General features: G+C 43.3%; 1 protein-coding gene across 3 annotated transcripts in view; it reads left to right on the top strand.

Annotated features, from left to right (window-relative positions):
* The first annotated feature begins 337 nt into the window (after nucleotides 1-337).
* Nucleotides 338-23633, top strand: part of LOC109929982 (coiled-coil domain-containing protein 60) — a 74091-nt gene continuing 50795 nt past the window's right edge. For 2 of the 3 annotated variants that reach the window (XM_048611451.1, XM_020529531.2), the window contains exons 1-4: nucleotides 338-464; nucleotides 561-850; nucleotides 2580-2669; nucleotides 13663-13742. In XM_048611451.1, coding sequence (XP_048467408.1) covers nucleotides 563-850; nucleotides 2580-2669; nucleotides 13663-13742 — 458 coding nt within the window. In that variant the 5' untranslated portion in view covers nucleotides 338-464; nucleotides 561-562. The remainder of the gene's footprint in view (nucleotides 465-560; nucleotides 851-2579; nucleotides 2670-13662; nucleotides 13743-23633) is intronic. The other variant, XM_048611450.1, reaches the window with a different exon arrangement.

Raw genomic sequence — 23633 nt, 5'->3', positions numbered from 1 at the left:
AGCTACTTTAACACGAAGTTTATTTCTCTCTCCCTGAACCATTGCTGAGCTGCTCCCTTCTCTCCAACCCAAGTGAACTCCACCTACCCAACCCTTGATGTAGCATCCACGGAGACTATACCACACTTTTGGAAGGGGTGGCAGTCAAAGGAAACATATTTAAAGATGGATTAAATAATCAGGAGAGTGACATAACAACTTCATACAATTTTTAGATTTCATAACCTCAACGGAGATTTCGAACAAACCCTGACACAAGGGTCGTCTTTCATGGATTGAAATGGACGTCGAGAAAATTACACCCCTGTTTTCAAGTGGAACATGCCGGGCCTGAAGGTGTAACCCAGGGAGACAGAAAGAAACAAGTTGGGTGAAACAAAAAAAAACAAAAAGTTTAGTGAAACAAAGGGTGGGGAGCCAAAATTTTCGCGAACCGTTCTTTAATTACTTCACGCAGAGCTGAAGTAGGTTAGAAGCCTTTAAATTGGAAATTGCAAACTTTTAGTAACTTTTTTAAAATGTTTTGTTTCTTCCCTTTCTCTTTCCTCACTGTTTCTCAGGCATGCCCGCTAGCAGCAAGGGCCTGGAGCCGCGGAGTTTTGTGATGATAAAACCTTTGCCCTTGCCTCCGTCCAAAGGCTTGAAGGTGAAAGCCCGGAGCCTGACCGTCTACAGCCCCAGCGAGCCGAGCAGGCAGCAGGTTTTCCACGAGAATTACCGCAGGAGGCAGGATCAGCTGAGCCGGCAGGGTTACCGCTCGGTCTCCTGGAAACCCTACCAGGCAATCGGCCAGCCCCTTTACCTGGAGCCGAGGCAACTCGTCCTGCATTCATTGGGGCAGCTCGACCAGGTTAGCCAGGCACCGCAGAGTCCTTGCCCACCACACACTCCATTCATGTACTTGTGGAGCTACGTACTGTCTCAAACCCTCCCAAAATCAACTTGGGTAATATTTGGCAATCCTATGCACAGAATACCACCCCAACTCCTCCCAACCTTGATATCAATGCCCATTCGTTCTGGGCAGATTTTCTAGGGATTTCACTGTGGCAGAACATTTCAGTAACAATATAACACAAAAGTAAAACAAAGAAATACTGGAAACCTGAAGCAGAAACAGAAATTGCTGGAGCAACTCAGCAGGTGTGGGTGGCAGTATCTTAGAGTCACAGAGTTGTAGAGCACAGAAACAGACCCTCCTTCAGTCCAACTCGTATATGCCAACCAGGTATCCTAAATTAATACAGTTCCATTTGCCAGCATTTGGCCTGTGTGCCTCTAAACACTTCCTATTCATATACGCATCCTGATTCCTTATAAATGTTGTAATTGTACCAGCCTCCACAACCTCCTCTGGCAGCTCATTCCACACTCTACGTGAAAAGGTTGCCCCTTAGGTCCCTTTTAAATCTTTCCTCTGTGAAGAGAAAGGGTCACTGGCTTCCAAACGTTAATGCTGCTTTCTCTCCACAGATGCTGCCAGACCTGCTGAGTTGCTCCAGCAATTTCTGTTTTTGAGTTAACAGTAATGGTCACTTGGAAATATCAGTCATTTGAATTGCAATCAGGTATAACAACTTTGCAGTTAACGTAAATAAAGGGTGCTTTGTTCTTTCAATGTCACCTTGCCCTTAAATAAATGAATGCCTTCCATCTTGAACAATACAGTTGCATCTTCAGAATGATTTCGCTATGTGGTCGTTGGAAGAGGGGAGCAAGGGTGCAGGGTAAAAGATTTAAGATGACCTCTCGTGTGAATGATGAATGCCAGCACAGAGTGATTGGGCTCAGAAGCTGGTTTCTTTGTTCACCATCAGTGTTATCTATTGTCTGCGTGTGTGCCTTTGAGTTTGTACTGTTTCAGTCTCAGCCTCTTAACGTACTTGTGTTTGCAAGTGGAAGCCACAGCTGCTGAGTAGTCCTGAACGTTTTGAGCTGTTCCAAGAGACTCTGGTGGAATAAACAATGTTTTACTGCAAGTTGTGTGCAGACTGTATAATGTTTATACAGCAGTAAATATTATAGAATCATACAACACAGAAGGAGGCCATTTGGCCCCTAGTGCCTGTGCCAGCTCTTTGATAGAGCTATCCAGTTTATGCCCACTCTTTGCAAATAGCCCTGCAAAGTTTCCATTTGAAGTAATTATCCAACTCCCTCTTGAAAGTTACTTTCAAATTGCTTCCATTAAGCTTTTAGGCAATGCCTTCCAATTCATAGCAACCAGCTATGTTTAAAGATAAAATCCCTACCTTCTCTTCACCCAGTTCCTTTGCCTTAATTTGTATCCTCTGGTTACCGTTCCACCATCATTGCAAACAGTTTCTCCTTGTGTCCCTTGTTGCTTACTCTATCAAACCCTTCATGACATTAAACACTGGTGAATCTCTGCTTGACTTGCTTTGCTTGAAGGAGTAGAGTCCCAGCTTCTCAGTATTCACTTTCTTAGTCACTGCCACAGTCTTTAAGCATTAAAGTTAACCCAGGACAGTAAGAGAAAAGCTTTTGTACATTCTTGAACAGTTGGACAAAGTGTTCTTCTAACATTTGAGACTTCGCTCTCTTTCTCCTTTGTCTAGATCGTGAATGAAGAGCCTGACAGTGCTGCAGAGGAGAATGCAGAAGAAGCAAAATGTACCAGCCCGCCAAAGATGTCAAAGGAAAACAAGGTAACCAAAATGTAAAATTGTGAGATTTTAAAAAGGTGATGGACCTGGCTACATGGAATTTTTGGCTTCAAAATCAGGGTACAACTGAACTCGGTAATAAATGTTCATTTATTTTTGTTCCGTTATTTGTTTGCCCCTGCTTCCTCCCTGAAGAGACAGATTTCTGGTGGAGTATGGTTTTACAATCACTTGGTTTTTCATCCGATTAATGATTTTTCTCAAGTTGAGTTCAGACATTAAGGCCCTGAAATATCCAAAGTTCTGTTGTAATGTTCCAGCTGTAATGAAGCAGGATTGTAATGAGAAGGAGAGGGAGACCTTAACCTCACAGGAGTTTTCATGATCAGGCTGTTAGAATAAATCAGGCTCATGACATTAGTAGAATTGGTGCACTTTTAAGTTCCTTCAGTGCAGTAGGGAGGGAGGAAAATGTGGCACTGGAAATCCTTGAGCAGGGCAACATCAATCTAGAATTAGAATTAGCTTTATTGTCACATGTACATAAAAACAGTGAAAAGTGTAGAAGTCACCACTTTTGGCGCCATCTTAGGTACAAAGATACAGATTCTTGAGTACAAATTCTCAGGGGAAAAAATTAGAAAAATAAACAAATAAAAAGTCCAGCATTACAGATCATAGGATCATACAAATTCTTAGGGGAAAGAAATTAGAAAAACAAAGAAATAAAATGTTCGGAATAACAGTCCTGCCAACTCAGTCCAAGCTGGCACCTAGCCTTTAGGCCATGTTGGACCTTAACTCCAGACTGTGCTGGGCTTCACCCCAAGGCTGTAGAGGCTGGGAGACTGCTTTGGAATCATCTTGAGGCAGGAAGTCCGTGTTAAGGGTGGGCCAGTTCGAGAAACCAACACTCTGGGCTGCTGAGAAACCGCCACGCTGGGCTGCTGAGAAACCGCCACTCTGGGCTGCTGAGAAACCACCATGCTGGGCCGAGAGGACACCAGGATGGGCTGGGTGACAGCATGCCAGGCTGAGAGATTGACATGCCAGGCCCTCGTTGAGGCAGGGACTTCAGGACACCGCCAAAAAGAAAGAAGGAAAAAATACAGAAACAGACGGAGCGGATGATCTAGCTGAGGAGCCCTACACTGCCACCATCTTGGTATTAGTTGGTATCAATCTAGGTAACCAGGCCTTTATGCTGCCCTGAAATAACCCAAGTGGGCTTTGTCACACTAGTATAATGCAGTCTGTTATCTTATTACTTTCTACAGATTGAGGCAGATGAGGAGTGGGAGTAGTAGGTCATCAAGAAGATGTTGTCAGTCATGAGTCTTCAGAATTTGACAGAACATCCTCTCATCATTACAAGGTCTTCCATATGGAGACAAGATTCTGCCTCATTTTCAACCCCCACTAGGCTTCTACTAATCAGACAAAGTTTCCTCTTTTGTTTTTTTGGTTATTATGGCATTAGCCCCGATGAGCAGTTTTTTTGTGTTTCATAGTTTGGCTGTTTGATTTATTTGAGCGAAAAGGGGCCAGGTTCTTCCCCAGCATGGCAATAGCTTCTGGACAGGGTAAGGGACTTAAAGGGAAATGTAGGCACTGGTGCTTGTGCTAAACAACACATTAACAATGACATCCTTGTAAATCTCTGATAGTATTTTGCTGCCTAACTCAACAGATGAATTTTGGTCTGTTAAACAGTGCATGCCTAATGCATGTGAGTCTGATGCTTCCTTTGTCCCTCACTTGCACCTTCCAGCAGTAGGTACTGGATAGCGACCAGGAAAGAGATTTGAATTTCCTTTGCTTTCTGTGCTCAGGACTGCTGGGGTCAATTGCAGCAGTCCATTTATTGTTCTGGATAAGGGGTAACTCAGCAGAGATAAAGAATTTCGACATTCCTTTTCTGGCTTGGCGCCAACTTAGAAATACACTTGCATGCTTTTTGATACCTTTGCAAATCTTGTTTCATAAATGTTAACAAATGGCAGTGTAGCAACATCCTGACATCATGACGTTTCGCTTTTTGATGTTGATGAACATATTCAAGCTGGTCACAGGTGTGAGAGAGTCCAACCAGTTTGCCCTCGCAACCAACTGAGTTATTAGCATAGAATCATCAGCATAAGGGAGCTCTCTAATAAGGACTTGGTACACCATAACTTTGTCTCGGACCTCAGACAAACATAGCTGAACAGCTACAAAAACAAAGAGACAACAAGGTGCAGGGCTGGATGAACACAGCAGGCCAAGCAGCATCATAGGAGCAGAAAGGCTGACGTTTCGGGCCTGGACCCTTCATCAGAAAAGGTTCTGAAATAAATAGGGAGAGAGGGGGAGGCGGATAGAAGATGGATAGAGGAGAGGATAGGTGGAGAGGAACCAAACAGGTCGAAGAGGCGGGGATGGGGCCAGTAAAGGTGAGTGTAGGTGGGGAGTTAGGGAGGGGATAGGTCAGTCCAGGGAGGACGGACAGGTCAAGGGGGCAGGATGAGGTTAGTCGGTAGGAGATGGGGATGCGGCTTGAGGTGGGAGGAGGGGATAGGTGGGTTTTTTTTTTTTTTAGGGAGGGGAGGACGAGCTGGACTGGTTTTGGGATGCGGTAGGGGGAGGGGAGATTTTGAAGCTTGTGAAATCCACATTGATACCATTGGGCTGCAGGGTTCCCAAGCGGAATATGAGTTGCTGTTTCTGCAACCTTCGGGTGGCATCGTTGTGGCACTGCAGGAGGCCCAGGATGGACATGTCGTCTGAGGAATGGGAGGGGGAGTTGAAATGGTTCGCGACTGGGAGGTGCAGTTGTTTATTGCGAACCGAGCGTAGGTGTTCTGCAAAGTGGTCCCCAAGCCTCCGCTTGGTTTCCCCGATGTAGAGGAGGCCACAACGGGCACAGCGGATGCAGTATACCACATTGGCAGATGTGCAGGTGAACATCTGCTTGATGTGGAAAGTCTTCTTGGGGCCTGGGATGGGGGTGAGGGAGGAGGTGTGGGGGCAGGTGTCGCACCTCCTGCGATTGCAGGGAAAGGTGCCGGGTGTGGTGGAGCTGGAGGGGAGTGTGGAGCGGACAAGGGAGTCACAGAGAGAGTGGTCCTCCGGAAAGCAGATAAGGGTGGGGAGGGAAAGATGTCTTTGGTGGTGGGGTCGGATTGCAGATGGCAGAAGTGTCGGAGGATGATGCGTTGGATCCGGAGGTTGGTGGGGTGGTACGTGAGGACGAGGGGGATTCTTTTTTGGTTCTTATTGCGTGGACGGGGTGTGAGGGATGAGTTGCGGGAGATGTGGGAGACACGGTTGAGGGCATTCTCGACCACTTGAAAAACGAGGACAACTGAGATGTACGGGAGTGGAATGCCTCATCCTGGGAGCAGATGCGGCGGAGGCGAAGGAATTGTGAATAGGGGATAGCATTTTTGCAGGAAGGTGGGTGGGAGGAGGAGTATTCTAGGTAGCTGTGGGAGTCGGTGGGCTTGAAATGAATATTGGTTTCTAGGTGGTTGCCCGATATGGAGACAGAGAGGTCCAGGAAGGGGAGAGAGGTGTTAGAGATGGTCCAGGTAAACTTAAGGTTGGGGTGGAAGGTGTTAGTGAAGTGGATGAACTGTTCGAGCTCCTCGTGGGAGCACGAGGCGGCGCCGATACAGTCATCAATGTAACGGAGGAAGAGGTGGGGTTTAGGGCCGGTGTAGGTACGGAAGAGGGATTGTTCCACGTAACCTACAAAGAGGCAGGCGTAGCTTGGGCCCATGCGGGTACCCATGGCCACCCCCTTTGTCTGTAGGAAGTGGGAGGAATTGAAAGAGAAGTTGTTGAGGGTGAGGACGAGTTCGGCTAAGCGGATGAGGGTGTCAGTGGAGGGGGACTGGTCGGGCCTGCGGGACAGGAAGAAGCAGAGGGCCTTTAGGCATCTTCCTCCCACCTATCCCCTCCTCCCACCTCAAGCCGCACCCCCATCTCCTACCGACTAACCTCATCCCGCCCCCTTGACCTGTCCGTCCTCCCTGGACTGACCTATCCCCTCCCTAACTCCCCACCTACACTCACCTTTACTGGCCCCATCCCCGCCTCTTCGACCTGTTTGTTTCCTCTCCACCTATCCTCTCCTCTATCCATCTTCTATCCGCCTCCCACTCTCTCCCTATTTATTTCACAACCCCCTTCCCCTCCCCCTTTTCTGATGAAGGGTCTAGGCCCGAAACGTCAGCCTTTCTGCTCCTATGATGCTGCTTGGCCTGCTGTGTTCATCCAGCCCTGCACCTTGTTGTCTCGGATTCTCCAGCATCTGCAGTTCCTACTATCTCAGCTACAAAAACAAGTTGCTGGAAAAGCTCAACAGGTCTGGCAGCATGTGTGAAGAAGAAAATTAGTGTTAATGTTTCGGGTCCGGTGACCCTACCTCAGAACGGTTCTGAGGAAGGGTCACCGGATCCGAAACATTAACTCCAATTTTTTTCTTCACAGATGCTGCCAGACCTGCTGAGCTTTTCTAGCAACTTCTGTTTTTGCTCCCGATTTACAGCATCCGCAGTTCTTTCGGTTTTTATATAGCTGAACAACTTTCTGTCAATTCTGATAGTTAAATAGACACTTTGCAGAAATATGCTGGAGGCATATGGCAGCAAGGAGAAAAGAATATGTCAAATAGTGTCAATGCTAGAATACAAACCTAATTGTTAACCCAGTGCAGAAATCCAAGGATTCTGATGTTACCCTAACACACATGACCTTATTCTTTATGTTAAGATGGAGAGAAGAGCTTGCATTGAGTGGTTTCAGTAGGAAGCCAGTTTCCTCCAGCTGCTTAAATAGACTGCCCCAGCTCACATGCTTGAATGCCTTGGTGTGATTGATGAAAGCAGTATGTAAGGGCATCTTACAGCTGCCCTATTGTTGATTGTCAGGAAAAAATGTCTGTTTACTTACTGTGCTTCAGGGAAGGACATTGCTCATCCTAACTTGGTCTGGGCTATGTTTGACTCCAGACCAACAGCAATGTGGTTGAGTCTCAACTGCCCTCTGAAATGGCCTAGCAATCAATTCAGTTGTAACAATCGCTTCAAAGTCTCAAAAAAGAAATGAAACCATATGGACCACCTGGCATCGACCTAGGCATCAGAAAAGACAATGGCAGAAACAGTCATGTTGTCCCTGCAAAATCCTCCTTACTGACATCATGGGGCTAGTGCCAAGATTGGGAGAACTGTCTTAGAGACGAGTCAAACAACAGCCTGACATTGTCTGTAAGGTATGATTCCATGAGTGTGACAATGTCCCAGGCTTAACTTCACTGTCTCTGGATATGCCCTGTCCCACCAGCAGGACAGACCCAACAGGGTTGGTGGCACAGTTTTTACATTTGGGAAGGAGTTACTCTGGAAGCCCTCAACATTAACTCTGGACCTCATGAAGTCCCCTGGTTTCAGGTCAAACGTGGGCAAGGAAACCTCCTGCTGATTATCACGTCCTCCTTCAGCTGATGAATCAATACTCCTCCATATTGAGCAACATGTAGAGGAAGCACTGAGCGTGGCAACAGTACAGAACATACTCTGCGTGGGGGATTTCACCATCTGCCATAACAGTGGCTCAGCAGTAGTACTACTGATCGAGCTGATTGCGTCCTAAAGGACATCGCTGTTCGATTGGATCTGCGGCAGGTGGTGAGGGAACCAACAAAAGGCAAAAACATACTTGACCTCATCCTTACCAATCTGCCGGCTGTGGATGCATCTGTCCATGACAGTGTCGGTAAGAGTGACCATTGCACAGTCCTTGTGGAAACGAAGTCCCATCTTCACATTGAGACTATCTTACATTATATTGTGTGGCACTGTCACCTAACTAAATGGGACAGACTTCAAACAGGTGGAGCAACTCAAGACTGGGCATCCATGAGGCACTGCTGGTCATCAACAGGAACAGAATTGTACTCTAGCACAATCTGCAACCTCAAGACCCGGCATATTCTCCCACTCAACAATAACTGTCGAGCCAGAGAATCAACCTCAGTTCAATGGAGAGTTCAGGTGGGTGTGCCAGGAACAGCACAAGGCACAGCTTAAACTTAGGTGTCAACCTGGTGAAGCACCAAACATGATTGCTTATGTGTCGGACAGCATAAACAGCAAGTGATTGGCAGAGCTAAGTGAGTCCGTGACCAACAGATCAGATCTGAGCTCTGCAGTTCTGCCATGTTCAGTTGTGAATAGTGGTGGACAATTATAGAAGCATAGAAGACCTACAGTGTGGAAACAGGCTTTTCGGCCCATCAAGTCCACACTGACCTTCCAATAGCATTCCACCTCCCCACACCAACCTATCTCTGTAACCTGCATTTTCCTTGGCTAATCAAATTAGCCTGCACATCCCCTGGACACTATGGACAATTTATCCTGACCAATCCTTTGGACTGTGGGAGCAAACCGGAGCACCCGGAGGAAACCCACGCACACATGGAGAGAATGTGCAAACTCCACACAGACAGTGGCCCGAGGGTGGAATCAATGGGATATTTATAGCGCCTCCTCCTCCAGTGAGTTGTTTAATTGGGCGGCATGGTGGCTCAGTGGTTAGCACTGCTGACTTACGTGGTGCCAGGGACCCAGGTTCAATTCCAACCCCAGACGACTGTCTGTGTGGACCCGTGTCTGTGTGGGTTTCGTCCAGGTGCTCCAGTTTACTGCCACAGTCCAAAGGTGTGCAAGCTAAGTGGATTAGCCATGCTAAATTATCCATAGTGTCCAGGGATGCATAGGTGGGTCAGCCATGGGAAATGCAGGAATATAGGGGCAACGTGGTGGGGGTGGGTCTGGGTGGGATGCTCTTCGGAGGGTTGGTGTGGACTCGATGGGCCAAATGGCCTACTTCCATACTGTAGGGATTCTATAAACCTGGGTCCCTAGCGCTGTGAGTGCTAATCACTGTGCCTCCCAATTAAACAACTCACTGGAAGAGGAGGCTTCATAACTATCCCATCCTTGATAGTTGATCGCTGCACATCAGTACAAAAGAGCGTTGGGAACAATCTTCAGCGAGAAGGGCCGAGTGGATGAATGATCTTGGCCTCCTCCAGAAAGCACCAGCATCACAGATGCTGCAGTCAATTCGATTCACTCTACATGATATCAAGAAACAGTCGGAGGCACCGGATACTGCAAAAACTGTGGGCCCCAATGACATTCTGAAGACTTGTCCTCCAGGACTTGCTGCTTCCCTGTGGGAAATTACCCAGGTATGTCCTTTACACAAAAAGCAGGACAAATCCAATGTGGCCAATTACAGCCTTGTCAGACTACTCTCAATCATACAAGGTTACCTCAGCAGAGCTATCAAGCAGCATCAGCTCGGCAATAACCTGTTCACTGATGCCCAGTTTGGGTTCCGCCAGGGCCACTCAGCTCCTGACCTCATTACAGATGAAATTAGAACTATGGGTGGCTTTTTAAAATTCGGGGTCAGCCTCTTATGACCAGGATGAGAATTTTTTTGAAGGTTGTGTGAGTTTGGACCTCTATCTCGGAAAGTGGTGGAGGCGGAGGCAATTACTATAATAATAAGGTAGTGTTAGATCGATTTTTATGAACTCCAAGAATCCAGGGGTGGATGGAAATCGTAGAATTTGAAACACAAACAGATCAGCCCTGATCTTATTGAGTGGCAGACGGGCTTGAAGTGATGAATCTCCTATCTCTGCTCCAGTTTTTTATATTCGTCTGAGAGGGTGATGATTGTGTGGTCCTGAAACCTCTTTTTTTTTTCTGGGCTGCAACATTACATTTCACAGTTAGGTGAAGCTCTGCTTGTGTGTATGAATCCACAGTTCAGTATTCTTCCCCACTGGCATTTCCCAAGAGAAAAAAATAGTCAATGCTACTAATATATACAGCTTCTGCATTTCAAAGCCTTGTTCAATTCCTATGTGTACTTGTGTAAAAGAGATTTGGGAATATTGGTGTACATAAGTGGCAAGGGGATGAATTCATTACAGCTGTCTTGTTAGAGACAGTATGCAGTTGGAAATCAAAGAGCATTTTTGCTTCTACATGTTTGAACCCGAGTACAGCCCCAGTATCAATCTATAATTCATTTTCTGACTGTCTGCTGCCTCCTCTATTGTTAGAGCGGTCTGAGTTTGCTACGAGAGGGTAATGCATAAAGGAATTATAGATAATGCCCTTTGCAACAACTGTGCAGATATGGCATGAATTCATTATGTGCACAGGTGGAAGTTTGTTGGTATAGTGAGGCAGTGGGAGGGTGGTTATTTTTCTGAAAAATATGTCTTTTATTAAAGTTCTGGTCAGGATTTTTAAGCTGCTTAACATTTCAGCATGAAGTTGATTGCTAACTTCAAGTACATTTCTGCGAGCACTGATAAATGTATAATATAATTACCTTTCCAAAGAACTTCTTTCTTCCACAAACTGAGAGCAAATTATATTCATATTTCTCATGAGGTTTCTGCTAATACTTTTGTAAGTTAACGGTATCCTTTTGTTGGGCTGGGCTATTTAGTGTCACGTTCTGGGATATCCAACAATTTCAGATCATTTCTATGAATGGAGATAATTCCTTAATGTGCTTGTTTGTGGAAAATTAAATATTTCATTTGAAAACCCAGCTTGAAGTTAGAGTGCTTTCAGCATTCACAGAAAATATAGTTTGAATCTTAAACCTAGTAGAGATTTTCTTAAAAGTTGTAAAGATCACATTGAATATCTATCTCTTCTGTTCCAGATTCAAAGATTATTGTTGGACTAGAATTATTTGAGCAGCGCCTACAGACTTTTTTTTTAGTATGTATTCACTGTTAATGGAAATCGTAGATATTAACAGCCCAAAAGAATCCATTTGTCCCATTTGTTTGTGTTGCCCATAAAAAAAGCTATCCAACTGACTCCCACTTACCACCCCTTATTGGCTGTTCTAGCTCACTTGATTTGCTAGTCGATAGTACATTTCCAGAAGTGTGATTGTCTTTTTTGCTTTCCAGTTCAACCCATATGACCTCATCTAACATATTATAGTTATCACAGCTGTAATTGTTTCTTCAGCCAATATTGCAAACCTCCTTTATCATTCCTCTTTCTGTCCTGGTTAAAACCCTGAAATCTGGAATGTTGAGCTGTCATTCCTGTCCTTCTTTAAATCACAGTTCAATAGTAGTTATGATATCATAGTATACTTGCATTATTTTAACTATCCCCTAAGCTTATTTACCATATGCATTAGATCCCTTGCATTGAAGTTTGTACAGTTAAGATTACATCGCTCCTGTGTTGTTTGTTTTCTAGCCTTTGTTTTTGTCTGCCTTTCATATTTGCTTAAAAACAATCGTGCCTTTGCTCCTTTCCCTTTCTGAATCCATGTTCAGATCCCATTCCCTTGCAAAACTAGTTCAAACTGTGAATTTCAGTTGTGATTCTCCAGTTGCCGGAACGGTAATATTTCAAGCCAGCGTCCTCCGTGGGGAAGCAGTGGGAGTTGGGAACAATGAACTTTAGTAGCAGCCTCAACAATTTTGTTTTGCCTGTTTTAAATGTAGATCCTTAAATTTCACTGTTGCCAGCTGATGGAGAAGTCCTGCAGACATGGGAACGCAGTAGCTCTCCTTCCTGGTGGCAACGGTGTAATTCACATTGAGCAAGGGGTTGATTTCTGGCAGCCAGTATGTAGAAACAGGCTCTTGTCTGTGAAGAACATGCATTGAAAAGTTCTTGTTTCAGTCAAAATGTCAATGAATTGGATTTCTGTAGGGAACCTACTGGTTGAAGTTGAATAGACTATTTTATGTCCTGTGATTAACTTGCTGATAACATCTAACATTTTCTAACATCTCTAAAATTACAAGTATTACTTTAAGAGTGACAATACTTCTATGCAAGTAATAACCTTTGAATATCAGTAAAATAAATTATTTTTAATGGTTGCTTAACAGGAGGAATTTTAATAGTCTCATCAGGAGAAATCCTTGTACTTTGAAACATGGAATGGGATTTGGGATTCTAAAAATCAACCTGAACAGGAAGCTGGTGCCTTCATTTAATATCTATCCCAAAGACAATAGGATGCACAATGCAGTACTCTCTCTTGATTGTACATGGAGTGCCAGCTTTGAATACAGCAGAAATCGAAACATCGCCATGTGCAACTCTCCATCCCTCCCACACCTTTATGAATAAATATAATGTGCACAATGGCATTCTCCTGTGCTTTGTATTGAGTTACCCATCTCAGCTGAAATAAGAGTGATGATACTGTATTTACACTATTTGGCCATAAGCTAGGGTGAGGTTCTAATCTGAAAACTGTCTTGGATTGCTATTCCTTATTGCCTTTCACTAACCCTTGGCTGAAAATATGGCTGTGCATGAGTGATGAGTAAGGATAGGGTCACTGAAAAGGGAACAACTGGAAATTCATTAGTGCCAATAATAGATTCTAGCCTTAAGAATGTAGTAATTAATTAAAGCAATTTCACTGTTTCGTTCCATTGCCAGTGTTTGCTTTGAAGACATGCACTTGTTGATCTTTCTCCTATCTTGAAATAAAATATAAGTTTATTCCTGCATGAGACAACATCTTTTTTCTTCAAAAGCCTGTGACTGATATAAATAATTCACTTATGGAACCTTGAATTAATTGTTTTAGTCACTAATCCTAGATATTTTAAAATCTATATTTGAATGATTTATCATGAAGGTAGTTCAAATTTCAGTTATAACACCTTACTACTATTGGAAATATTAGAAACATACAAATACTTTATAAGGGACACCTTTTGTGTGCATCTTGTGCTCAAAACATTCGTATATGAAAGGTGACTGTCAGGTAAAAAACATGATGGCCATTCTGGACCAGTGGCAGTGAGGCTATTCTGGTTTTCAGTTTGGACTTTTAGATGTTTTCTCCTAAGCATCTTAACACAGATGAAACTCATTTGTGAAACTTGTTGTGGTGAGGCATTAACTCAAACCTACTGTAAAGCAGCAGAAGTTTATAGGAATGTGTTTTGATCCCGCAGATTTTCACTGCTAAGTTGCTGCATCTAAAGTACAAGGAGAAAGACCTGAAGACCATTCGTAAGAATCTGTCCCATACCAGGTAAGAATACATGATGAAAGCAAAGTACCTGCTTCCCTGGTGTCTCCGTGAGTAATTGAGCTATTAAGCTGGGATGATCCGACGTTTGAGCTTCTGGATCTCAGGAGTGTGGTTTCTGGCTGTAACTAGTCCCTGCATCATCTAAGTTACAGAGTCACAGTCGTACAGCATGGAAACTGACCCTTCAGTCCACCCAGTCCATGCTGAACATAATCCCAAACCAAACTAGTCCTACCTGCCTGCTCCTGGCCCATATCCCTCCAGATCTTTCTTATTCATGTATTTATCCAAATGTCTTTTAAATGTTGTAATTGTGTCCACATCCACCACTTCCTTAAGAAGTTCATTCCACATGTGAACAACCCTCTGTGTAAAATAATTTACAGGTCATGTCTTTTTTAAAACCTCCTCTCATCTTAAAAATCTACCCACTAGTCTTGAAATCCCCCAACCAACAAAAAAGACAACTACCATTAACCCTCATAATTTTATAAACTTCTATAAAGTCACCTCTCAACCTCCTACACTCCGGTGAAATATGCCCCAGCTTATACAGCCTCTCTTTATAATTCAAACCTTCCATTCCCAGCAACATCCTGATGAATCTCTTCTGTACCCTGTCCAGCTTAATAATTTCCTTCTTCTAACTGGGTAACCAGAACTGGACACAGAACTGCAGAAAAGGTTAACTAAGTTGTGACAGAGAGCAACAGCAACAGCATGAGTTCAATTCCCACACTGGCTCAGGTTACTATGAAGGACCCTGCCTCTCAATGTCTCCCCTCGCCTGAAGCGTGTTGACCCTGTGGTTAAACCACCACCAGTCATCTCTGTCCAGTGAGAGAGGAGCCCTGCGGTCTGTAAGACTCTGGTGACCTTATGTTGATTGGTTACCCATCTTCAACCCAACACACACAGGCCTATTTCTACGCATTCATCACTAAAATTATTCCTAGTGACTCCATTAAATCTTCATTTTGATTATCTAAGTTTAGGAAATAATGTTCCTACCTACTTCCTAATCTGCTCATTATTTTAGATTCGTTGTATTAGAAAACAGTGGACTTCAATCTTGATTACCATGTAACAGATTTGGGGATTTATAAAGGCTGAAAAGAGGTGCTAATTGAGCTGCACTGATAATGTTAAATTGTTTGAATTCCTGGATTTAGCCCTCATCTTTTGGTCATTTTGGCAGATTACCATAATGTGAACTGGCCCTAGACATTCTGAATGAAAAATCTGCAGATTTAGCTCTCCAGTGCTGATTAAAAGCAATTTTTGGGGAAGGAGTATTGATGAAATCCTTGAATCCACTTCCCCTGTAGCTGTGGCATGTTCTGACTGGCATGCAACAATGCATTTTAAGATGCCTCAGGGACTGAAGGAGAAGGTGCAGAGGGTTGCTTATGTGGAACTTGATGTATTGAGGAAGAGCAACGTGTTGTAATCACAGAGTAGCTGGATGCCATCTCTCTTTCTGTCCCCACTCTCCCCCTTTCCAGCATTTAGTTCAGTTCTGTCTGGCCTCGTGTCCTCTTCCCATTCCTCATCCAAAACAATAGGTTAGGAAGAAGGCAGTTAAACAGTCTGCTTCATCAGGTTACGTCTGAAGAGTAGCAGCATGCTTTTCTTTGCAGGTGAGGCCTTCATAGTCTTATTTTTATTCATTTGTGGGTCATGGGCATCACTAGCTGGATCAACATTTATTGCCCGTCCCCAGCTGCCCTTGAGGAGGTGGTGGTGAGCTGCCTCCTTGAACCGCTACAGTCCTTGGGCTGTAGCTAGACCCTCAATGCCCATGGTGAGTGAATTCCAGGATTTTGACCCAGCAACACTGAAAGAACAGTGATATGTTTCCAAGTCAGGATGGTGAGTGGCTTGGAGGGAGCTGGCAGGTGGATGTGCACCCATGTAACTGCTGCCCCTGTCCTTCAAGGTGGGAGCGGTCGTGGGTTTGAGAAGTACTGTCTAAAGGTCTTTAGTGAATTTCTGCAGTGCTTGCTCCTGCCACTACAAAATTCGGTGATGGAGGGAGTGAATGTTGTGGAAGGAGTGCCAATCAAGCAGGCTGCATTGTCCTGGATGGTGTCAAGCTTCTTGAGTGTTGTTGGGGCTGCACTCATCCAGGCAAGTGGGGAGTATTCCATCACCCTCCTGACTTGTGCCTTGAGATTGTGAACAGGCTTTGGGGAGTCAGGAGGTGAGTTACAAAGAACAAATAACAAAGAAAATTACAGCACAGGAACAGGCCCTTCGGCCCTTCAAGCCTGCTGCATTATTCCTGGCCTTTGTCCCGTTTCAAAGCCACTGTATTTACACAGCGAGTCCAGTTGAGTTTCTGGTCACTGGTAACTCCCATGATATTGTAGTGGGGGATTCAATGATGGTAACACCATGAATAACAAGGGGCATTGGTTAGACTGTCTCTTATAGGAGATGGTCATTGCCTAGCATTTGAGCGGGGTGAATATCCATTGCCCCTTGTCAACCCAAGCCTGGATATTGTCCAGGTCTTGTTACATTTGAACATGGACTGCTTCAGTATTTGAGGAGTCGTCGTGAATGGTGCTGAACATTATGTAATAATTGGAGTGCAGATCATTGATGAAGCAGCTGAAGATTGTTGGGCCAGGACAAATCACGGGAACTCCTGCAGAGATATCCTGGAGCTGAGATGACTGACCTCCAACAACCGCAACCATCTTCCTATGTGCCAAATATGACTCCAACAATTGGAGAGTTTGCCCTGATTATCACTGATTCCAGTTTTGCCAAGGTTCCTTGATGCCACACTTGGTCACATGCAAGGGCCTTGGTGTCAAGGGCTCTCAGTCACACCTGTCTGGAATTCAGCTGTTTTGTCCCTGTTTGAACCAAGGTGAGGTCAGGAGCTGAGTGGCTCTGGCAGAACCAAAACTGAGCAGGTTATTGCTGAGAAGGTGCTGTTTGATAGCGCTCTTGATGACACCTTCCATCACTTTACTGATGATCAAGTCTGAACAGGCAATAATTGGCTGGGTTGGATTTGTCCTGCATTTTGAGTACAGGACATACTTGAGCAATTTTCCACATTGTCAGGTAGATGCCAGCATTGTAACTGTACAGGAAGAGCTTAGCTCGGGGAACGGCAGGTTCTAGAGCACAAGTCTTATATGCTACTGCAGAGTGTTGTCAGGACCCATATCCAGTATCCAATGCCTCCAGCCATTTCTTGATATCATGTAGAGTGAATTAAATTGACTGAAGACTGGCGTTTGTGATGCTGGGGTTCATTGGAGGAGGGTGAGATGAATCATCCACTGGGCACTTCTGGCTGAAGATTGGTGCAAGTGCTACAGTCTTATCTTTTGCACTGACTGGTTGCGCTCTTCCATCATTGAGGATGGGGATATTGTGGATCCTTCTCCTCCAATGAGTTGTTTAATTGGCCTTCACCATTCACGACTGGACATGGCAGGACTGCAAAGCTTAGATCTGATTCGTTGGTTGTGGAGTCACTTAGCTCTGCCTATGACTTGCTGTTAAAGCTGTTTGGCACGCAGGTAGTCCTGTTTGGTAGCTTATCAGGTTGACACTTCATTTTTAGGAATGCTTGTTGGTATGTTCCCCTGTACTTTTCATTGAACTGTATCCTTCTCAAAAAATGTATCAGTAGCAAAAAATTCTAGGGTGTTAGTAAAATTCTGGTAGTGATTCAGGAAGCTTCCTGATATGTTGCAATATTGAACTTGAAATGGTGAGAATCCTTTAAGTAGTTCTTGACATTGATGTCAACATCAAATGTAGGCCCAAATGGCTGGGTGCTGTTAGCAGAGGCTATTAGGATAAACTCTAGCCACCAAAATGTCAAGTACTCTCTTTAATGAGTAGTAACAGACATTTTAAATAGTAATCAGCTGCTTAGCGAACCTCTGAGAGAATTTTCATGTTGTTGGCTTGAACTGCTTTAGCAAAATGGATCTTGTACTGAGTGTGAGTTAAGTTGTCATTTCAGCTCAAGGCCAAACTGAGCCACCGTAGAGGAATGTTAGCACCTGAACATACTGCCAAAAATCTCCTGTTTGCCTTCCAGTGAAATTCCTATCCGTTGTGTGAGGTTCCAAACTAAAAAAAGAAAATGATGTTCCACATCAGCCCAACCCAGTCTACACTTCCAGCTGCCTTGAAAAAGCAGCCAACATAAGTAAAGACTCCTCCCACCCTGGTTATACTCTCTTCCATCGAGCAGAAGATACAAAAGTTTGAAAACACTTATCAACAGATTCAAGAACAGCTTCTTCCCCGCTGTTGACAGATTTATGAACCAACCTATCATATATTAGAGTTGGTCTTTCTCTGCACCTTCTCTGTAACTGTAACACAAATTCTGCATTCTGTTCTATTACTCTGATGTATTTATATAAAGTATGATTTGTCTGGATTGCACATAAAACAATACTTTTCACTGGATCTTGGTACATGTGACAAGAATAAATGAAACCAAATCAATTGGGTAATGACACAGTGTGGGGTGATAGAAGCCTTCAGGGATTAGGATGACGCCAGTTCTATCCATATGCTGCGTTAGCTGATCTCCATCTCATGTTTAACGATTGGTCTCAGTGTTGCCCACCCTGAGGAAAACAGAATCAAATAAAAAGAGATTCTGGTCCTGATTGTAATCCAGTGGCTGGTGTGGCCACTGTTCAGGGCAGGATTGGGCCCAGAACACTTGTCAAGTCTCTGAGATGTAACAATCTACAATCATTTGCTGTGGTGAGCCTGCACAAGCAACATGGCATCTTGCTCACGTTCCTCGAGAATAAGCCTCAGCTTGAAGAGAAGCAGGGGGTTAAAAATGGGGGGGGGAGAGGGTAGAAATGGTTGTTGTATTGGCTTACTAATTGACAAATAAAAACAGCCTACTTTGCTTCACCCTCTTTTTTTTTCCCTTAATCAACCTGTTCAGAGATGTTATTACATGTCTCTGGAGAAGGTGGGACTTGAACTCAGGTCTGGGGTGAGGGCTCTAGCATTGCACCACAGGAAGGGCCCTTTGCTCCACCCTCTTTAGATTCTTTGTAATTAACTTCACACATTGTGAAACATAATGTATGATAATTAGGAAACTGCTCTAAGGTACAATTTTATTAACTTTAATTACAGAACCTTTGAAACAAGATTGAATGAATTAGAATTTCCCAAACAAATACTAAATGGAGGATGAATTTAAAAAGTCTGGAGTCTGGAAGTGAATTGTAATATTTGTTAAGATTAAGGAATTTAACACATTTGAAAGAAACAAATTTAGTTGTAGTTGGTTTAAGGGTTGGGTTATGAATAATAAATAGAGCTCTACCATTTAACCTATTTTTCCTCATCAACTTGTTAAGAGATGTTATTACACACCACTGGAGCAAAGTGGGACTTGAACTCGGGCCTTCTGGTCTGGGGTCGGGACTCAACCACTGTGCCACCAAAGGGCCTGTACAGGTCAGTGCACTTTAACTTAAAAATTGCATCCCTCAGTAAGGATGACCCTTTGTCGTATTGCAATGAGGAAAGTTGGAAAAATGGGCACATTTTCTCTTGCATCTCCAGTTGCATTTTCTTTTCTGAAAAGTATAATGAGTTGTAAATAGATCGAATGATAAGTCCAGTCATTAAGCTGATGGAACATAGTCATGCGCTTTTCATTCAGAAATCCAGAGTTAAGGCCGAAGTTGAAAGTTAGCAGAAGAATTAAAGTATATCCTACTTATTGTTCATAGATGGGATATGGGTGTCACTAGCATTTAATTGGTTTATTTTGGTTGAACCATCAATACAGAATGTATTGTGTAGATGCATGGGAGTTTTGTTATGCCCACCCAGAGCAGACCCTGCATAGTGAATGGCAAAGGTGATAACCACTCCTTCATTGCCAGTGGTTTACTTTTATAAGAATCAACCCCTGTTTTTTTGATCAGCTTCTAATGCTGTTTCTAAACAATTTGTTTCAGAGTGAACTTTACACTGTATCTCAGAACATGTGGCAATAATAAATCAAATGAAATTGACATCTGGATCTTTGCATTTGTTGGATGTGTCTGGGCTCCAGAGGTTGCTGTCAATTTGAAAGGAGCAATGAGAATTGGCAAATTCTAACAGTTCCCCCTTCATTACAGTGGCAGAATCTGGGCCACTTTCTTTATCTATGAGGGAACTTGGTTAATGTATTTTCCTCCTTCAATCAAGCAGTTGTTTTCCTACTTCTAGTTTAGAAGCGCGGACAACTCTCCCAGCTACAGAAGGGAAGTCATCCTGTTGATGGGTGGCATTGCTCTTTAGAGTGTTCAGAGTAATTGGGAAGAAAAGTTATTTGCTTCAACTTAAATTTAAACTGATTTCCTTTAATGTAACGTAGTGCTCCCTGTGATCAATTAAGAAGAAGATCCACCAGGTGGGGCTGTTAGCAGCAGCTTCACAAAAGAATGGACTCCGACCTTAGGGTGAACATGAACTATGTGCTGAGATAAACTGATTATATTGGCACCACTGTTGAAGTATTAGCATCACTGTCAGGGCACACATGCTATTTTTGCTCCTTAAGTTTAGAACGTTTTTCATGTACTCATTAGCAACTATTCAGTACTTCTGTACTCCAATCCAACATAAGGTGCAACTTCCAAACTTACTGCATGTGAAACTATGAAAAAAGCAAATTGTCTTTAGGTTGTCATGCCCTTTCACCCAGTAATGTTACTGGTCATCCATGTAACAGTTCCTATTGTTAATTTCGGAAAGCTCTGAGACTGAGGGGTGTGCGTAGTCACAGTGTTTCTGTATGACTCAAAGCTCAATTAACAGGTAGGAGATCCTGTGGGGCACTAATAGCTGCTCCATTAGCTCCAAAGTGTGAGATAAACTTTTATTTTTCTCGTTCCTCATGTGTCCCACACATTCTTTAAATATGAGAAGTGGAGTATTGTTAATTTCTTATCTGCAGAACCACTGTCTGTGACTCAGAGAGATATACCAACTCATACACACTGTTTTAAGATTACATGTTATGTCATATATATTCTCATAGATCAAGGTATATGGTTAACGTACAGTCATAGATTATGATCTGGTTCTTGCTGTATCAATGGATTTCAAGCTGTTTGTAAATACAAAAGGTTTCACTGAATTTCTGAGTGTCTTATCAATATATTCGGGGCACACAATTGCCAAAACTGTTATGTTTTCTCTCCCAGCCATTTCCCAGTCTTTTCTTGAAGCTAATACCTCCTGCTGGTCTGTATAGGCATCTGGTAGCCCTATGGTTGTCCCAAACTCCCTGGCACTGAAGACTAGCAACTTCCATTATGTGACAAACAAACTATTAAGAAAATTATAAGGTTTCTGTAGCATTTATTATCAGAGGGATAGTTTAGCCAGATATTTGTGAAACTTATCCATCATCACCGATAGGGAAAATGCAATGTTTTCAGAAAAGCCAGGTGGGCTATACCTCCAGTTAGCAGGAAACGCTTGAGAAACTATTTTAGGATTTGATTTTCAAAACAGTTTTGGTTGCAAAGTTATGTTTCAGTTGCTAGTGGAAAAGTGTTTCTTCCTGTTTGCTGATTTTTTTGGCCTAAAACTTATTTCAGTTTGTTTACATTCAGATTTGGTTTAGGATTCTTTTGGTCAATCAAGCTGTCCATTTTCACATTCAGTCAGTCTCCACAGAAACTGTCGCCAGTGGTTTTATAAGAAGATAGATAAATTTACAAACAGAGTGAGGTGTGGCTCCACACCTTTTCATATTAAGTAAACCAAAGCCCTTTGTAGAGTCCAAAGGAGGAGGCCATTTGCCCAGTTAAGTCACTGATCCTCTCTACAGACAATCAAGTCAGTCCCATTCCCCTACTCTGTCACTGTAACCCTGCATGTTCATCTCCCTCAAGTGGTTATCCAGTTGGTAAATTGAAGAAATCTTTTCCCTGGTAGTGAAAGATTGCTAGCACAGTTTATTTATGTACTTGGTGGACTAAGCATTACTCCAATCCAATTTCTAATTGACACCTTGTATTGTAAGATGAATCCCTACCCCAGCTCATCGTGGTGTAAAATCCATCTGGTAGATTTGCTGCCAACATTCTCTTTCCTGGTAGGGATCTACAGGGCCTGTTTGGTCTAATGTGGTGGAGGAAAGCCACGAGGTGATCTAGTGATGACAGGCTTTACTTTAAGCAAGGTGTAGGTTATTAAATCATAGCAGCTAGGTACAACACACATTGGTATTGTTACTGAGACTATGAACGAAACTTCGATGTCATGTTTTCATCCTTCAAGATACAAAGCTGTTCTCCCAAGTGTGTATGGTGTCATCACGTTCAGCCATGTTAAATGTACTCCTCAGCATTAACCCTTTCAGACCCTAATACAAAACCTGCCCCATTCTTACCATTATATGTTTTTGGATATAGTTTCATATACTGTTACCCCATATCCCACCAACATTCTGACTTCACAAATTCAGACAGTCTGGAGGTTTCTTTGTTCTTCCAGAGCATTCTCTTCAGACCTGGAAGATTGGCAGATCTTTGGGTTGCAGACTCTTAACTTTGATTCTGTTCCTGACAGTGTGATGTCTATAAGTCCTTTTAAACTGGAGAACTTTTAAATTCCTTCAGTAATCCTTCACTGTGGACATCTTTCCTGCTGAAACAGGCTCCACTGTAGTATCTGGAAAATCTTTAATCTCATAAACGCCCCTCTCGGATTATGGTTGTCTTGTTGCAAAAGCTACTTCTTATTTTTTTGATCTTGGATCTCTGAACCAGACAGTTCCTTCTTGATTGACTGTATGGACATTGAGCATTCCATCTTGGTGGTGGCCTCCATGGGCTAGTACGCAACATATTTTCAATCTGCTGGAGAATCTGTGTTAAAGTGTGGAGAATCTTACTTTAACTTGTTTCCCAACTTCAACACTTTCTTTTACTCTTGATGATTGTAGTGTTGATGAAACCAAAATACATTTCCTCAGTTTACAATTTGAATGTTGCTTCTTACTTGGCATGATCTCTGTCACTCTGAAGATAAGGAAATGAAATTCTCTGTTTGAACCTGCATCATCTGAAAAGGCTAAGCATTTGACATTGGACTTAAATTTATCATATCTGTGTGTGCACCAAGCTGTGTTGTACTCTGAGTTACACCAGTTAAAATTTGTTACCTATTTCAAGTGAATAATGATCATTGGCTATCTGATTGCTTATGGTGTGGCTTTTCACAAATCCTATGGATTTGTACCATCTGAACTCTCCACTGTATTGAGAGCCTGGAAAACATATCTGCTAACCCTGTGTAGTTGCAGGTTTTGTAATGGGCTATGAGATCTTCAACAGCCTTGGAGATCCCAGATCACTACGCTGCCCCTGTGTGTCATTCCCAGGACATAGTCCAAGAGTGAAGCTGGAATAACCCGTCTCCTGACATGCATCAGGAAAGCCCTATGAATGTGAAATGCTGTAGGTGCATAAGCATGTGTTTATTGCCAATCCACTGGACCTTTGATCTGGCCATCCTTCCATATAATACCAATGAAAAGTGACTCCTACTTAATCGCTTCTGTCATATTTGGTAGAGATGATTGTGGCTCAGTGACCACCATCTCTTATTGATACCGTAAATTAAACTTCAGTTTGGGCTCTGCCATGAGTATAGGATGTCCTGTGAAATCTTCTACGTGACCAGTGGCTTGGTAACCAAAATTTTTTTGACCTGTTGTTCATGATTTGCTGTTACTTGTTCTATATGTTTTGCGGATGACACCAAAGTCGGTGGAGTTGTGGATAGTGCAGAAGGATGTTGTAGGTTACAGAGGGACATAGATAAGCTGCAGAGCTGGGCTGAGAGGTGGCAAATGGAGTTTAA

This window comes from Rhincodon typus, chromosome 24 (assembly GCF_021869965.1).
Source record: "Rhincodon typus isolate 14 chromosome 24, sRhiTyp1.1, whole genome shotgun sequence".
In the NCBI taxonomy this organism is placed as follows: Eukaryota; Metazoa; Chordata; class Chondrichthyes; order Orectolobiformes; family Rhincodontidae; genus Rhincodon; species Rhincodon typus.
Note: the sequence above shows the minus strand (reverse complement) of the source record. Positions and strands in the feature narration are given on the sequence as shown.